This window comes from Zingiber officinale, chromosome 5A (genome assembly GCF_018446385.1).
Source record: "Zingiber officinale cultivar Zhangliang chromosome 5A, Zo_v1.1, whole genome shotgun sequence".
NCBI lineage: Eukaryota > Viridiplantae > Streptophyta > Magnoliopsida > Zingiberales > Zingiberaceae > Zingiber > Zingiber officinale.
The window spans coordinates 107,065,038-107,082,092 of record NC_055994.1 but is presented as its reverse complement, the minus strand read 5'-3'; the positions used below and the strand labels follow the sequence as shown (position 1 = coordinate 107,082,092).

Genomic DNA, 17,055 nt, shown 5'->3' with positions numbered 1-17,055 from the left:
CGGCCACACCAAGGAGGAAAAGAGAGGAAGAAAAAGAATAGAGTTGTCCCCTTGAAGGCACCTCTACCCCCTCTTTTATAATCCTTAGCCTTGGCAAATAAGGAAATTTAAATAAAAAACTTCCTTAATTCCTTTGCCATGAAAAGAAAATTTTAATTAATTAAAATAAAAATCCTTTTCTTAATTTAATGGCCGACCACTTTAATCTCCAAAACAAGGAGAGTTTTAATTAACACAAGAATTAAAACTTTCTAATTTGTTTCTAAAAATTTATAAAATATTTCTCCAATAATTTTTCCCTTCATGGTGGTTTGTAAAAAGAAAATTTTATAAATTAAAATATTTCTTTTAAACATGTGGATGATTTCCAAAAAGAAAAGTTATCTCTAAAAATTAAAATCTCCTTTCAATTTACAAATAAGAAAAGATATCAATTCTTTTCTTAATCTTTTGTAGAAACTTATAAAAGAGAATATTTAATTTTTTAAACTCTCTTTTAAATCATGAACATGGTTAAAAAAGGAAAGTTTTCTCAAAATTAAAATCTACCTTTCAATCTACAAATAAGGAAAGATTTCAAATTGGTTCTTAATCTTTTGTAGAAAGCTATAAAAGGAAAGATTTAAATTTTAAATTTTCTTTTAAAATCATGGAATCCACATAAGAAAAGTTTATAAATAAAATCCCTTTTAATGTGATGTGCCCAGCCACATCATGCTTGGATTCCAAGCATTGGCCGGCCACCAACTTGGCTGAACCACTTGGTCTTGGCCAACCCTAGCTTGGGTTCCAAGCTAGCTTGGCCATCCCCCTTGGGTTGGGTAAGAAGTGGGTATGTGGTGGGTATAAATTTCTATATACAAGAGACTACAATAGGGACCGAGAGGAGGAATTGATTTTGGTCTCTCGATGAAATTAAGCTTCTCATGTTCGCCCCGAACACCCAACTTAATTTCATCAATAATAATTTATACCACTAAAGAATTATTATTGAACTATCGCACCAATCCCAAATTACATTTTGGGCTCCTTCTTATTATGAGTGTGTTAGTCTCCCTGTGTTTAAGATGTCGGATGCCCACTAATTAATTTAGTTACTGCCAACTCATTTTAATTAATATCTCAGTCCAAGAGTAGTACTACTCAACCTTATTGTCATGTCGGACTAAGTCCACCTGCAGGGTTTAACATGGCAATCCTTATGAGCTCCTCTTGGGGACATTATCAACATAGATTACTAGGACACATTTTTCTTCTATAATCAACAACACACACTATAAGTAATATCATTTCCCAACTTATCAGGCCTATTGATTTATCGAGCTAAATCTCACCCTTTGTTAAGTTAAAGAAATGAATACTAAATATATGTGCTTGTTATTATATTAGGATTAAGAGCACACACTTCCATAATAACTAAGGTGTTATTCTTTTATCAAGTCAGTACAAAAAGAACTTACCTTAAATGGTTCTGCTCAGTACACTCAAAGTGTACTAGTGTAATTTATCAGTCAAGATAAACTAACACATAATTACACTATGACTATTCCAATGGTTTGTTCCTTTCCATCTTAGTCGTGAGCAACTGTTTATAATTTATAAAGAACTGATAACATGATCTTCTGTGAGTGACACCATTCGCCATGTTATCTACAATATAATTTTATACACTTAGCAAATAAATGCAGACATTTGACCAATGTGATTCTTTTTTATTTTTAAATAAATATTTACAAAAGCTAGGCTTTTAGTGTACATTCCAACAATCTCCCACTTATAATAAAAGATTATGCTGTCATTTCTGTTGCCATACATCTGATTCCCATCCCTTCCACATGTCGATCAAAAGCTTTCGCCGGAAGGGCCTTAGTGAAAGGATCTCTCAGGTTATCATCTGATGCAATCTAGGCGGCAACAATTTCTCTTCGTTATACGATGTCTCGTATTGGGTGGTACTTGCGCTCTATTGTGTTTACTTGCCTTATGGACTTATGGTTTCTTCGAGTTTGCTACTGTACCACTATTATTACAATAAATTGTAATAATCTTTGGGCAAACCAAAAATCATGTCCAAGTCCATCATGAAGTTTCTAAGCCATATAACTTCTATGGCTGCCTCAGAGGCTGCCACATACTCAGCTTCTATGGTGGAGTCCGGAAAAACATCTATGCTTAACACTCCTCCATAGTTATGGCTTCACCTCCTAAAGTAAACACAAAACCCCGAGATAAATTTACTATTGTCCCTATCTGATTGGAAGTCAAAATCCGTATAACCCACAAGGATCAAATTATCTACCTTGTAAACTAGCATATAATTTCTAGTCCCACTAAGGTACTTTAATATATGCTTTACGGCAGTCCAATGTCCTTGTCCAGGGTTACTTTGATATCTGCTAACCATGCCCATGAAAAAATAGATATCCGGTCTCGTACATATCATTGCATACATTAGGCTTCCTACAACCGAAGCGTAAGGAACTACCTTCATGTCCTCTATCTCCTTTGATGTCTTCGGAGACATCTCTTTAGATATAGCTACTCCATGCCGAAAAGGTAAGGAACCTTTCTTGGAGTTTGCATACTTAAACGAGCACGGATTGTATCGATATATGAAGCTTGGGATAAACACAACATTCTTTTCTTATGATCTCATGATCCCAAGAATATGTGCACATTCTCCTAAGTCCTTTATATCGAATTGCTTGGATAACTATACCCTTACTTCCGACAACACTTTGATATTGTTTCTAACTACCAAAAATGTTCTCTGCATATAGTACAAGAAAATACCACCATGTTTCCTATCACACTTCTTGTATACACAAGATTTATCCGGACACTGAATAAATCCATCGGTCTTGATTACTTCATCAAACCGGATGTTCCAAGACCTTGAAGCTTTGCTTCAGTCCATAAATAGACCGATTGCGCTTAAATGCTAGATGCTCTTTGCCCTTTGCAATGAACCCCTATGGTAGCTTCATATGGATGTTTTCTTCAAGACTTTCGTTAAGGAAAACTGTCTTAACATCCACTTGCCAAATCTCATAATCCATATGAGCAGCAACAGATAAAAGAATTCAGATAGACTTTAAGCATGGCTACCGGTAAAATATTTTTCTTTTTCAATAAGCCTTGCTTTGAAAGTTTACACCTTCCCGTCTATCCCTCTTTTCCTATTGTAGACCTATTTACACCCAATGGCTTTTACACCATCTGGTGGTTTTACAAGCTCCTATACATTATTAGAATACATATATTCTAATTTTGTATTCATTGCTTTTTACAAAGATGTTGCATCTTTATCTTGGAGCGCTTTGTCATATGTCCAGGAATTAGATTCATGTTCACCAGGAATCAAGTCCAAAGACTCTCCCAAAACATGAATATTTTAGGTTGTCTAACAACACTCTCACTACGATGAGACACTTTCTGCAATTGTGTATCATCTGTGATACGTGTTGCAGTTTCTTGTGATATTTTATCTTATACAGTTGGTACTAAATTAGACGTGTCCTTTATTATTTCCTTAAGAAAAAAATTACTTATGGGCTTATGGTTTATTACATAGTCCTCTTCTAAAAATCAGAAATTGGTGCTAACAATGACCTTATGATTTTTAGGACTATAAACCTCCATTCGTTTCTCTAGGATAACCTACAAACAAGTGAACTCCTGTCCAACTTATCAGTGTCTCTCATGTGGTAGACCACCCAAATCCGAATATGCTTTAGACTAGGCTTACGCCCATTCTGCAATTGTATGAGAGTAGAGATTTATTACTTAGAAGGTACTATGTTCATTTCTATTTCCAGTGTATATCCTCAAAATGAATTTTGGTAATTCTGAATAACTCATTATTGATCTAACTATTTTCATAAGAGTCCTATACCTTCGTTCTACTACACCATTCTGTTGGGGTGTACCAGGTGTAGTTAGTTTGGATTGAATACCGTCTTCTGATAAGTGACTCCTAAACTCTCCCAAGAGGTACTTGCCACTATGATCTCAGCATAGTGTCTTGATACTTTTATCTTGACGTTACTCCACATCAACCTAATACTCTTTGAACTTATCAAAACACTTAGACTTGTGGCGCATCAAGTAAATGTACCTGTATTTTGAATAGTTGTCTATAAAATAGACGAAATATTCAAAACCATCTCTTTCCTGGATAGTCATAGATCCACACAAATCATAATGAACCAATTCCAATACATCTTTGGCTCTATACCCCTTAGACTTAAAAGCTTCTTGGTTATTTTTCCTTCTAAGTAAGACTCGCAGGTTGAAAAGATTTCCACTACCAATGAACCAAGAGTTCATTGGTTATTATCCTTTGAATCCTACTCAAGTTAATATAACCTAGCCTTATATGCCAAAAATATGATTGGTTCATTTCCGAAGGTTGCTTTCTCTTATTAAAGTTAGAAGATGTGTTATTAACTTCCATTTATTGCATCGTGAGAGTTATTGGATTATAATTGTCAACCAACATACCAAAATAGATAACTTCCCTATTTTTCTTGATAACAAGTTTGTTATAAAAATAGGCAGAATATCCATTCTTTGATAGTTTAGAAATCGAAATCAAGTTCTTTCTAAACTTGGTATGTAAAGACAATTTTCTCAAAATCCACTTTTTATTCCTATCAGAGGATAAACATCTCCCACTGCAACTGCTGCTACTTTTGCAGTAGTGCCCATGTAGACGGTGATTTCCCCTTCATATAGTTGTCGGGTTTCCTGGAACCCCTACAATGAATTTCAGACATGATCAGTGGCTCCCGTATCTGCACACCAGGTATCGGTAGATAATACTACAAAACTTGTATCAACTAATGAATAAAATACACCTATATTGTTCTTAGTTTTAAGAGGACAGTCTAACTTAATGTCTAAGCCCTATTTCCAGTCATTATAATTGGGACTATTAAGTCTTTTTTATAGTATAACAACTAGGGGATTGACAAACATTTTAAATCCTAAGAATCACAAAAATATTTGGTCAAGATCAACTCCTTAAAAACCCCATGAATTTTGTATGCCACGATAGTATGGACATATCAAAGAGGAGATTTTATCCATTAATTTTATTATCTCGTCAACCTTACTTTATTACAAATAAAATTAATAGTTGGTATGTCTTTGATCAAATATTTGGTCAAAACTTTGAATTTAAAATAATATTGATTCCTCAAAACAATATCATTTAAATTTACTAACAAGTCAAATACCGTGAATTTTGCATGCCACGATAGTGTGGACGTATACAAAATTGAACATTTGTAAGAGGAGGGTTATACCCATTAATAACCTTGTCAACCTATCTTTATGACAAATAAAATTACCTCAAACACTGTAAATATTGTATGCCACGATAGTGTGGACGTATACAAATTCAAACATTTGTAAGAGGGGATTTACCCATTAATTTTATTATCTTGTCAACCTGACAAATAAAATTTCCTCAAACATAGTGAATTTTGTATGCCACGATAGTGTGGACGTATACAAATTCAAACATTTGTAAGAGGAGGGTTATAATTTTATTATCTTGTCAACCTATCTTTATGACAAATTAATAGTTGGTTTTCCTTCGGTCACACAAATAATAGCAGTGTCTCCGATAGGGAGGATACTATTAAATGAGCCTAAGTGTATACCATTACTGGATACTTACTCCATTAAATAAGATTATGCCCCTTCCGATGGGGAAGATCACACGTTCTTAATTAATTTCCTATAACCATCCAAAATGGAAGTTTGATCTAATGATTTGCAAACAAACTCATCCGACATGGAGGAAGGCACTCAGAGCCAACGTGTAAACTTGTTGCATCACTTACAACCCAGTAATGGAGACTATGTGATTCATATACTAATCTCTCTCTCACTTAGTTATTTATGGTGAGGAATTTTAACCTATGCTAGCATACATCACATGCACACACATATCGCAGTAAATAAAATCAATAAATATGGAAATTAATTTTTCAACTATTATGGCTTCTTCCATCACTGTCCATCGCGTGCTACCAGACCTCAGGTTCATATCGTCGGGTCCATCGAGCTTCCTTTTTCCACTGCGCCACTGGTCCTTTAATAGCACCACGCCTTGCAAGGATACGATCCGCGACAAATGTAGAATTTTACATATATCGATCCTATATTCCACAAAGGAGTGTACATGTATTCTAGATCGAACAAAAAACAAAATTCTAAAACTAATACAGCTCCTACTGTATTTAATACATACAATCATGCACATACAAAATAATGCCCTTGACATGTCCAAGGGTCCAATCACATATAATATCTATATGCCATAATAGTTGGAGCCTGCAACCACAAAGTTAGTACATCTAACTATTATTCAGCCTAAATTATGTATGACATGTGTATAATTAATTTGAAAACTAAACACACAGAGGCAAACCCTAGCTCTGATACCAATAGTTGGTTGGTCCTAGAAAGATCGTACCGGTTCCACTGTACAAAAATTTTGTACAAGTGTCGAACCTTTCCTAAATAACCTATTGTGTTCATTAGAAGTTAAATTAGGAATCACAGATGGAACTTAACATCATTGATTCCAAATTTAACTTATCTGTTCTTAATGGTTTAGATTTGAATCGTAAGCAGAACTTAACACTATTGATTCAAATCCACCTATGTTATAAATTCCATTAAATATTAATTTCCAAAATTAGTTTCCAGGACTGCATGGCGAGGCACATGACCTTCTTAAGTATGGGAGCATCCACCACCGCCTAGACAAAGCCTTTTAAGGAAAGCTAATATTTAATTTCCTTATATAACTCTAGGTTTAACCAAAAAGAACAATTGAATCACAAATTCAAAAAATAAAGATAAAAGAAACACAAATTTGAAACAAATACGAAAACTCTAGAATTATATGTCTCTTGTGTTTGGTATTTCCAAAAATAACTATACAAAGAAAACTAGTATGATGCGGAAAATAATTACTAGTTATACCTTTCTTTGTAAGCAAATAACCTCTTGATCTTCTACCGTATTCCTCATCTAATCTCAGACATTGTGTGGGCAACGATCTTCCGAGACAAGAACCACCAAGCTCCTTCTTCTCTAAGCTAGATTCAACCACCATCAATTCCCCAAAAGAAGTAAAGGTCCGGCCACCACCACCAATCTCCAAGGGATGCGAGAAAAAAAATCTCGTTTCTCTCCTTCTTCTCCTAGTTAGAACCGACCACCATCACCAACTCCAAAAGAAAGATGAATGTCACGCCCTGGAGGACTCACTATCCGAGGAAATTTCGGCAGCATCTCCCCTGTACGACGGATAATCTGAAACTTTTCTACATCCTCATATACCTCAGCCACAGGCGGCTGGAATAATAAAAATAATAAAATACAACACACAGACATTCCATGCAGTTTAATAAGCAATAAACAAAACAGTAATACCAAGACTCAAAAATAACCCTACTCCACTACACCCATAAAACACAAATCCGACAAACTCACCTCTTCTGCCGTCCAGGCAGGTATGTAGCAAGACACATCCAAAAACTATAACCATTGACACAAAAATCCATACAATATCCAAATCCTCAAACAGAATAAGTCTAACACAGTCTAAATAAGAAACCAAAAAATATATATATATATAGCTTGTGGTCTACAGGGGACTAACGACTAGAACTCTCTCCTGACAACATCAACCTGAAAAATAACAACGGAGGAGGGTGTGAGTCCAACACTCAGCAGGTACAACTGATATACATAGTAAGGAGATAACATATAGCACTAATCATGTGTACAGTCTCCTGATATAAGAAGGATAAAATGCAACTGAAGTAACAGGAGAGAAACTGTACTAACCAAGACCGGGGTATAAGGACAAACAGTCCGAGAGGTATAGAAATCCTGTATGCATGTCAAACATAGGCATCCAAACAATATGCAGCATATAAATGCAGCAAACACAAACACAAGCAATAAATGTATCATGCATATGATACCAATGATGTGTCCTGGTCACCCCTGACACCAGTCAACCATCTCACACACAATAGTGAGGTCGAGTGGGTAGGGCTGTGACAACCGTGCACTCTGTCGTCACTGCTCCTGATGAGTGACCGAGTAGACGGGATGCTGTCGGAGTACACCTATCCTCCTACCCCAAATCATAAATGGGGGAGCGCAATGCTCTCAACTCCCGGTACACGATGATGGGGAGGAATCCCTGCCGGCTACCATGTTGTGTCACACTACCCATGAGCGGACCAACGGAGCCAAACAAAGTCCCTACTGCAACACACTCTGCCTGAATCGACCACTAACCCATGAGTGGTGGTGTGTGCAGATCCATGTAACTGGCGATGTGCTCAACAATAATGGAGCTGACTATCGCACAACATGCAATCATGCAAATGGTGCATGTCAACAACCACAAAATATCCTGAACAAATCCATATACATACATAAGGTGTACCATAAGTCAATGAATCAAACAATGGTACAAAGATCAGATAAGGTATACAACCTAGGTCCTGAACATGGTGAAGCATGGTATGTCACTACCCCCTATAAGCATGTATAAGCAGGTAAGGAATACATGAGATGCAAAACAAGCAATCAACCAAGCATGTAATAAGTATTGGGTAGTGACTAACCGAAACAAATGAGAAACATAATTATTGCAATTTGTTAAAATCACTACTATGTATATCAAACGACATAAAGTCAGAAGTACCCGCCTCCAATCGAAAAAGTCCAAACTGATCCAAATACGACGTTGAGATACTCGTCTTGCGTCAAAGTCCTGTGTCACGAATAGAAATATATTTTATTTAGCTACAATCATATAAATAGCTAAATAAAATCTCTTACACTAATTTAGGGCAAAACCCTAATCCATAAACCTCGACCAACTAGGGTTAGCTTCTTAAACCCTAATTCGTTCCACTATACAATTTGATTTAAGTCTAAACCTAAATCAACTTGAACTCTTCCAAATATGAACCTAATATAAAAAAAAAAAATTTATACACCTTACCTCACTTCTCACAGCAAGGATGTTGCTGGAAAATATGGCCGGTGATAACAACTGATGCTCCGAATAGATGGCGAATAGTATCACTGAAACTAAGTAGACAAATCAAACCCACATCAATACCACATCTAAACATTCATTCGTAGCCTCACAGCCCATGAGGTTGCTGTAAATAAAACCCAGGTGGAGTCACTGACCTGAGTAGCCGGAGATGGGCAGATCATATCTAGGGCTAGACCGGATGAAGGAAACGGTAGCGATCAGCGACACTGTGGAAATCAGCGGTGATCGGTTGTGAGTCCGCAGTGGACAGCAGCAACAAAAACCTCGGCAAAGAGGAATAGATCGGCCTCGGAAAACTAGAGTTCGGCGTGGAGGAGAGTCGGCCGACTGTGAACCCAAAATAGGGCACGGAATTGGACGGCTCGGCACTGGGGCAAGGGTGTGGCGATGCTGCTCGGGTCAAAAGTCGGTGGCGGCGTCGGCACACAAGGGTGATAGTGGATCGGCGGTGGCAGATTCGTCGCCGACGCTTGGGGAAAGAGGAAGAAGAAGGTCTCGGTGGCTGGCGGCTAGGGCACAGGGAAAGGGGAGAAGAGAACAGTCGGCTCTCTTGTCTCAACTTTATGCACGCGGGAGGAGAAGAGGAAAACCGCCGTGGGCGCCGGTTAGGGCACAGAGAAATCGTGTCGGGCGCGCGGAGGGGGAGAAGTCGGCACGGGTTCGGCGTCGAGGGAAGGAAACAGCGGGGGAAAAAGAAAAATAAGGAAAAGAAAATAGAAAAAGAAAATAAATAAATAAATCCAACTTTTCCTCGCTTAAATGGAGTAGCCTAAACAGGCTTTTCCCGGGCCCCGTTTTTATCCCCGTTAACTCGTTCATACGAGCTCCGAAAAATTCTCGAAAAATTTCTAAAAATTTCAAAAAATTTCAAAAAATTTCTAAAAATTTCAAAAAATTCCCTTATCATTAATCGCCATTTTTCGGTATTTTACATTCTCCCCCACTAATAAAAATTTGATCCCCAAATTTCGTTATCTACCATAAGCAAATACTAACAACAGGTAAAGAGTATACATGCCGAACGGTAAATTAAATCACATACTTCAAGTGAAAAGATGGGGGTATCGAGCTCGGATAGTATCCTCAAGCTCCCAAGTAGCCTCCTCATCCGAATGATGCTGCCATCCGACTTTAACCAGCCGGATAGTCTTGTTCCTCAACTGACGCACCTTCCGGTCCAAAATCCGTACCGGAACCTCCTCATAGGTGACGTCAGGCTGAAGGGAAACTGAGATATCTGTCAACACATATGTCGGGTCGGTTATGTATCTCCTCAGATAGATACGTGGAATACATCGTGCACGCCTGGGTGGATCGTAAATCGAGAGCGATGAGCCTCCTGAAGTAGCTCTTGTAAGACTGGATGAGACTGAGGTACGCATAATCTGCCTCGGAAGTATATAACACCCTCCTCATCTCATGTGAACTCGGTCTGCTGCCCGGAAGCTATCTGGCTGCCAATGGACCGTAAATACTGAGCTCCAACCTGGGCCTCCTGAATCCTCATCCTGATCGAGGATTGAGCAACCATGGTAACCAGAATACCCTGCTCTGTCTGTCCCTGCTTCGCAAGGCCTAACCCGGAGAAACCCTGAATCAAATCTGTGACCACAACTCGGTGGCAAGCTAAAGCCTCTCTAGACTTCTAGCTGAGTGCGTCGGCAACCATATTAGATTTCCCCGGGTGATAGTCAATCGTACAGTCATAATCCTTCAGGAACTCCATCCATCTCCTCTGTCGGAGATTTAAATTCCTTCTGGGTAAAAATATATATTTGAGACTCTTATGATCAGTGAGAATCTCAAATGTAATATTGAACAGATGCTGCTGCCAAATCTTCAAGGCAAAATAATGGCAGCCAGCCACAAGTCATGTACTGGGTAGTTCTCCTCATGCTCCTTCAACTGCCGAGAAGTAGGAGACTACCCTGCCGTGCTGCATCAAAACAGCGCACAAACCCTGTAGAGATACGTCGGTATAGAGCACTAATCCGTCCTCTTCAGAAGGTAAAACCATAATCGGAGCCGACACTAGTCTCCGCTTCAGCTCCTGGATAATCCTCAGTCCAAGTGAACTTCACGCCTTTCCTGGTCAAGCGTGTAAGTGGCATAGCAATCCAAGAGAAACCCTCAACGTATCTCCGGAAATATCGAGCCAAACTAAGGAAGTTGCGAGCCTTCTCTATAGACTCCGTCTACTCCCAACGGTAACAACCTCTATCCCCTGTGGAACCACGGTATACTCCTACTGGTGACCGTGTGTCTCAAACATCTCACAAAAGACAACCAAAATACGCACTACTGATCTTCACATATAAACGTTTCAGTCGAAACATCTCTAGAACTATGCGAAGATAGTGTACGTGATACACCTCAGATCAGGAATAAAACACCATGTCGTCAATAACGATAATGAATTCTGATCCAATATCCTAGGGATACCCAAATCATCGAGTCCATGAAAACATCTAAGGCTCCGCAAGCCCTAATGGTAAAACCAAGACACATAATGTCCCTATCACAGACATTCCTAACCATAAGATCTCTGACAATAAATCTGAAATCCAATCACCAATAATATAAATCACTAAAGAATAAATCCACCAATGTGAGAGCAACGCTCCATCATAGAAAATACCACATATGTGAGAAATCCTCAATATGTGGGAGCAACGCTCCACCACAACCAAATCCGTAATATGTATCTACAATATATACATAGGGGCAATACTCCGCTACAAGCAATCCACAATAGGTGGGAGCAACACTCCACTACAAACAATACATAACATGTGTGGGAGCAACGCTCTACCACAAACAATACATAAGTGCCCAAGGCACCTAACTATCCGGCTAGAGACTGCACGAGATCTCTCTGCCACAGATCACTGTGAGTAGTCTAGGGTATAACAACCTAGTAAGCAAATCAAATCCATAGTCAACTCTATCATCATCCTAGTGGATCGGTCACCCACTAATAGGAGAATTAGTTGACAGGGTAATACAACCAATAACATAATGTAGACACTTAACATTCTACATTCAACATAGGTAGAATCATCATGATGCTACCAACAATACACCTGGCACACGTGCACACACAACATAGGTATGATCGACATAATCATCCAATTAGTACACCAAACACACTCATAGAACAGGTATAATTCAGTGTGATACCTCCAACAATACCTACCGAACCCGTGTGCACACTACAACAAAATCGCTCATAGACATCAGTGGAACAACAACGGTTTTAGGCTAAAACCGATGTCTTTGAGTATTTTACACCGGTTTTTCTAAAATCCGGTGTCTATGAGCTCAGATTTTAGCTCATAGACATCGGTTTTTTAGGCGATGTCTATGAGCGCCCTTTTTTTGGTTAATAGACACCGATTTTAACATCGGTTTTTAAAATCCGATGTTAATGAACCCAAATAATATTTTAATTTTTCCCCACAAGCCAAAATCTGCACACTGTGAATTCCCTCCAAACCTAAATCTTTATCCCGCCCTTCCTCCGCACGACATCTCTCTCGCGATAACCTAAACCTCCGACCATCTCTCTCAACCTCATCTCCCTCTTCCCCCCTTCCTAGATCCTCTCCCGATCAGGATCAAGACATGACGAACTTGCTTCTCCGTCCAACCACACCGCATCTCCTCCAACTCCTCCATTTGGTTGAGAAGAGGAGGCCTTGGTAGCATACAACATTCCCACCCGCGCGTCCAGAGCCACCGGTACAACCTCCTCCGCCACCTCCGCGAACAGCGGGCTGAACCGCAGCAGGTACGGCTCCCGGCACGTCGTCCCCTCCGGGCACACCGCCAGGCCCCCTCCACCGCCAGCAGCCGCCGCATCGTCGCCGCGTCTCGTCCCCTGTCCCGGGTCAGCCGCACAGTCCGCATCGGCGCCAACGCCTCCGACACCTGGCTCAGGCTGTACGTCACGGCCGGCACCGTCCTCTCCAGCGCCGAGCACAGCATCACCGGGTCCAACAGCGTCTGGTGCGTGCACACGTACACCACCCCCTTCTTCTCCCCGTTCGCTTTCCCATCTCCGGCCCTCCGGAATAAGATTCCGGTGACGGCGGCGATGAAGATGGATATTTTATAAGGGAAAACGATCCCCATCGCGATCCTGAACACGTCCAAAGGGATTGCCACGGGTATCCACATGAAGAACGCCATCATCTCGCATGGCGTCGGGAGAAAAGCCAGTCTTCCGTCATGGAACACAAGTGGCTTCGGGTACTTGTTTCTTAGCATTTTGCTGCTCTCACTCCTTGATTCCTCCTCTCTCACGACGTAAATTTCCTGAAAAATAAAACAATCACTTTTAACTCATATCTTTGATCGACTAAGGTGGAATCGAAAGAAATGCAGGTCCAACCTTGGCCGAGAGTTGGTGGTGGTGGACATTAGAGAGGTTCACAATGGCCGCACCGGCCTTGACCATGTCCCTGAGAGCTCTCTGTTTGTCAGGCCAAGAGATGACCCCCGTGAAGTAGCAGCCCTTCACCACCTGCAGCTCCGCCCCCACCACCTCCCCCACCTCTAAGTACTCCTTCAAGAATCCCTCCACCATGAGCCTCGGCAAGGTGGTGAGCACAACAGCTCACCTCCCTTTCAGCACCTCGCATGCATGCAGATGGAGGTTCTCCAAGAAAATTTTCGGCAGCACAGTCCTAGCGATCAGCCTCAGGTCCCCCGTCCTCAGCCCGTAGAAGGTCACGAAGGCCATGATCCTCATCCCAAACTCGTGCTTCCCCAAGAGACACAAGGCAGGGGAGAGCGCGAGGAGGAGGAATTAGTATAACCAATCCTCTCGTTTCAGAGTAATATGATTATAACTTTCTTTTTGTTTGAGGTTCACATCCTTACTGTATAAATAATTTTTTGATGATATTGTATATTTATGACTTATCTGATTATTTCTTTCAACTTGCTACTATGGACCAGGTATGTTCCTTCTCATTTACACCTTATGGTCTTTGAGTTGGTAAAAAACTCTCTGCGTGCGGTTCAAGAATGTTTTATGAATTCTGATAAGAATGCCCCTCCTGTTAGAATTATTGTCGCTGATGGGATTGAAGATGTTACAATAAAGGTACGATACCAATAAATACTTAATCTTCAATTACTGTTATTCTGCTTGGTAAGCAAGATTGCAATACTTCAAGAATAAGAAAGGATTAGTTAAAAATTCATGCTGTCTTGGCAAGTTGCAGAATTTGAATTTAACACAGAATACTAGGTACTCTAGAAAATAGAAACTAGATGTAGTGAAGATGAAAAATATGAATTTAAATTATATTTTCTTTGGGAATTCTTGATAGTTACTGATGTCTTGCAGGCATTTTTTATTTCTTGAAAAGTGTTGATACTGCAGAACCACCAGATGTAGATTTGCAAGACAGAGAACAATTATACATTGAAGAACATAATTGGACTAACTCCTCACTCTTTAAAGTGGTTAATCAGATTTATCAGAAAACTATTACAAATGAAAGTTAGGGAAATTCTCAAATATTTCATGAATTTGGGGCTCATTGCTACTGGTTATTTTTAAACCAGACAATTATTATGTGAAATCCAAGAGTCTTCCATTTTGTCTATATCTGACTATATGCATACAAGAATACGTCAGAGCCTGTTGAAAATCTTTTACTGCCAACATGTATATCAGCATCTGCTGTTGATACAAGTATAACACCCGGATAAATGCAAAAATTTTCTAATTTTTGTAATTTATCTTCTTCTTAATATCATTAAATTATATCTTATGGCATTTCTCTGTTTGTTAATACTCATGGTTCGAGGAATTTCTTGTTACATATCAATCATCTAGTTTTTCTAGCTTTGGAATACTGATCTTGATATGCTATCAATTATTTCAGATATCAGATGAAGGGGGTGGCATACCAAGAAGTGGTCTTCCAAAGATTTTCACATATCTCTATAGCACTGCTAAAAATCCACTCGAGGAAAACGATGAAGGAAGCTCAGATGGAGTAATTATGGCTGGTTATGGTTATGGGCTTCCAATTAGTCGTCTCTATGCTCGCTATTTTGGTGGTGATTTACAAATTATCTCTATGGAAGGTGTTGGATCGAGACGCGCTAGAGGGGGGGGGGTGAATAGCGCTCGCGGCTATTTCGTTCGATTCGTAAAACTATCGGAGTAAAATACGCAGCGGAATAAAAGAAATAATCACACAGAGACAGGTCGATTTTACTTCGTTCGGAGCCTTGATCGACTCCTACTCGAAGGCCCGCGATCCTTGATCGCTTCCAGTGGGCAACAACTATAAGCTCGATAATGATTACAATTTGAAGTACAATAAATGACAACAATTAATTATACCGACGACAATATCGTAATCTGAAAATTCGGAGCTCCGGGTCGTCGGTGTCTCGTAGCAGCACTTCAGAATCGTCTCGTGAGCAGCTTGTAGCAGAAAGATCGCTTGTCAGTCTTTCTTCAAGAAGCTGCTCGAAGTCCCCTTATAAATGGCATCCAAGGCGCCTTGAAAGCCATCCAAGGTGCCTCCACCGCTCCGATTCCATCATGCAGATAAGCGCTGACTATTCTGCGCTTATCACAGTTGAAGGCGCCTCCATCACCACTCAAGGCGCCTTCAACAGGTCCAAGACGCCTCCATCACCACTCAAGGCACCTTGAACACTGTTTCGCAGCCAGCTCTTCCTTTGTACCCGAGGCGCCTCCAAGCTCCATGGAGGCGCCTCGGACACTGTTCATCCGAGGCTAATGTTGCTCTTTTGTCCCTGCACAATGTGTTAGTCCACAAAATACACACATATCCTGCAAGACAAAGTTAGCACATATAATATCATAAATATGAATGAAAGTTCGACAGTCTCCGAACTGTCCGAGTCTGACTTCGGGTTTCCAACCGGAAACCCTAGGTCGACCCGACGCCTACTGTTCCCTCTGCGGGGAACGCGTCCTCACCTACTCCACTCAGGAGATTTACCTGTTGCCAGTCTGGCCCTCCAGACCGACTGGACTTTCCGCCTAGGGTTACCACCCCCTAGGACCTAGGGTTACCGCCCCCTAGGGTTTTTCTCCACCTAGGGTTACCGCCCCCTAGGACCTAAGGTTGCCGCCCCTTAGGGTTTTCCTCCACCTAGGGTTACCGCCCCCTAGGACCTAAGGTTACCCCCCCTTAGGATTTTCCTTCACCTAGGGTTACCACCCCCTAGGACCTAAGGTTACCCCCCCTTAGGATTTTCCCTTACCTAACCGCAGTTAGGACTTTCTTCCACCTAGGGTTACCACCCCCTAGGACCTAGGGTTACCACCCCCTAGGATTTTCACCTGCTTAACCGCAGTTAGGACTTTCCTGAAACACTCATTCAACATGTTAGATAACAGAGAATCTTAACTTTGAATCCCTTTGCCATTATCAAAACTTAGGTTCGATCGTCGGATGCTTCCTGCACCAACAGAAGGATATGGTAAATCCAATTCTTTCTTTATGCAATACTTAATCTCAAGTTCAATTTGTCCTGCTTGAATTCCAATATGGCTCATTCATTGCCTATTATGTTGCCAATACTTATTCGTGATTTACAAACTCGTGCTTGCTATGATTTTTTGATACAAACCGGATGCTATGCTTTTGTTACAATGATTTTTTTTATACAAACCGAATGCTATGCTTTTGTTACAAACCATATACTAGTTGGAGACTAAATGATTGCCTAAGAAGAAAGGAAATAGAGATTAGGAGATGCAGTGAGTAGAGTGGCTGGATAAGCTATCTTAAATGGTAACCTTAGGATTAAAGGATTGATACTCGAATTTAACCTAACCTATTAAGATAAATGGGTAATCAATACTAATCCTTATTTTGAAAGATAATGTCTTTTCCAACTAACATTATCAATACTAACATTATGTCTTTTCCAACTAATGAATC

The 17,055-nt window shown here is 40.2% G+C and overlaps 1 protein-coding gene and 1 pseudogene across 1 annotated transcript; one reads left to right on the top strand and one right to left on the bottom strand.

Moving 5' to 3' along the window:
• Positions 1 to 9,050: 9,050 nt before the first annotated feature.
• On the bottom strand, positions 9,051 to 13,697 carry LOC121979882 (annotated as a pseudogene).
• A 399-nt stretch (positions 13,698 to 14,096) lies between these two features.
• Positions 14,097 to 16,833, top strand: LOC121983109 (pyruvate dehydrogenase (acetyl-transferring) kinase, mitochondrial-like). Its single transcript, XM_042536082.1, has 3 exons — positions 14,097 to 14,219; positions 15,010 to 15,214; positions 16,586 to 16,833. Exons 1-3 carry the CDS (start codon positions 14,097 to 14,099, stop codon positions 16,648 to 16,650), a joined length of 393 nt encoding a protein of 130 aa, XP_042392016.1. The 3' UTR covers positions 16,651 to 16,833.
• Positions 16,834 to 17,055: the final 222 nt, after the last annotated feature.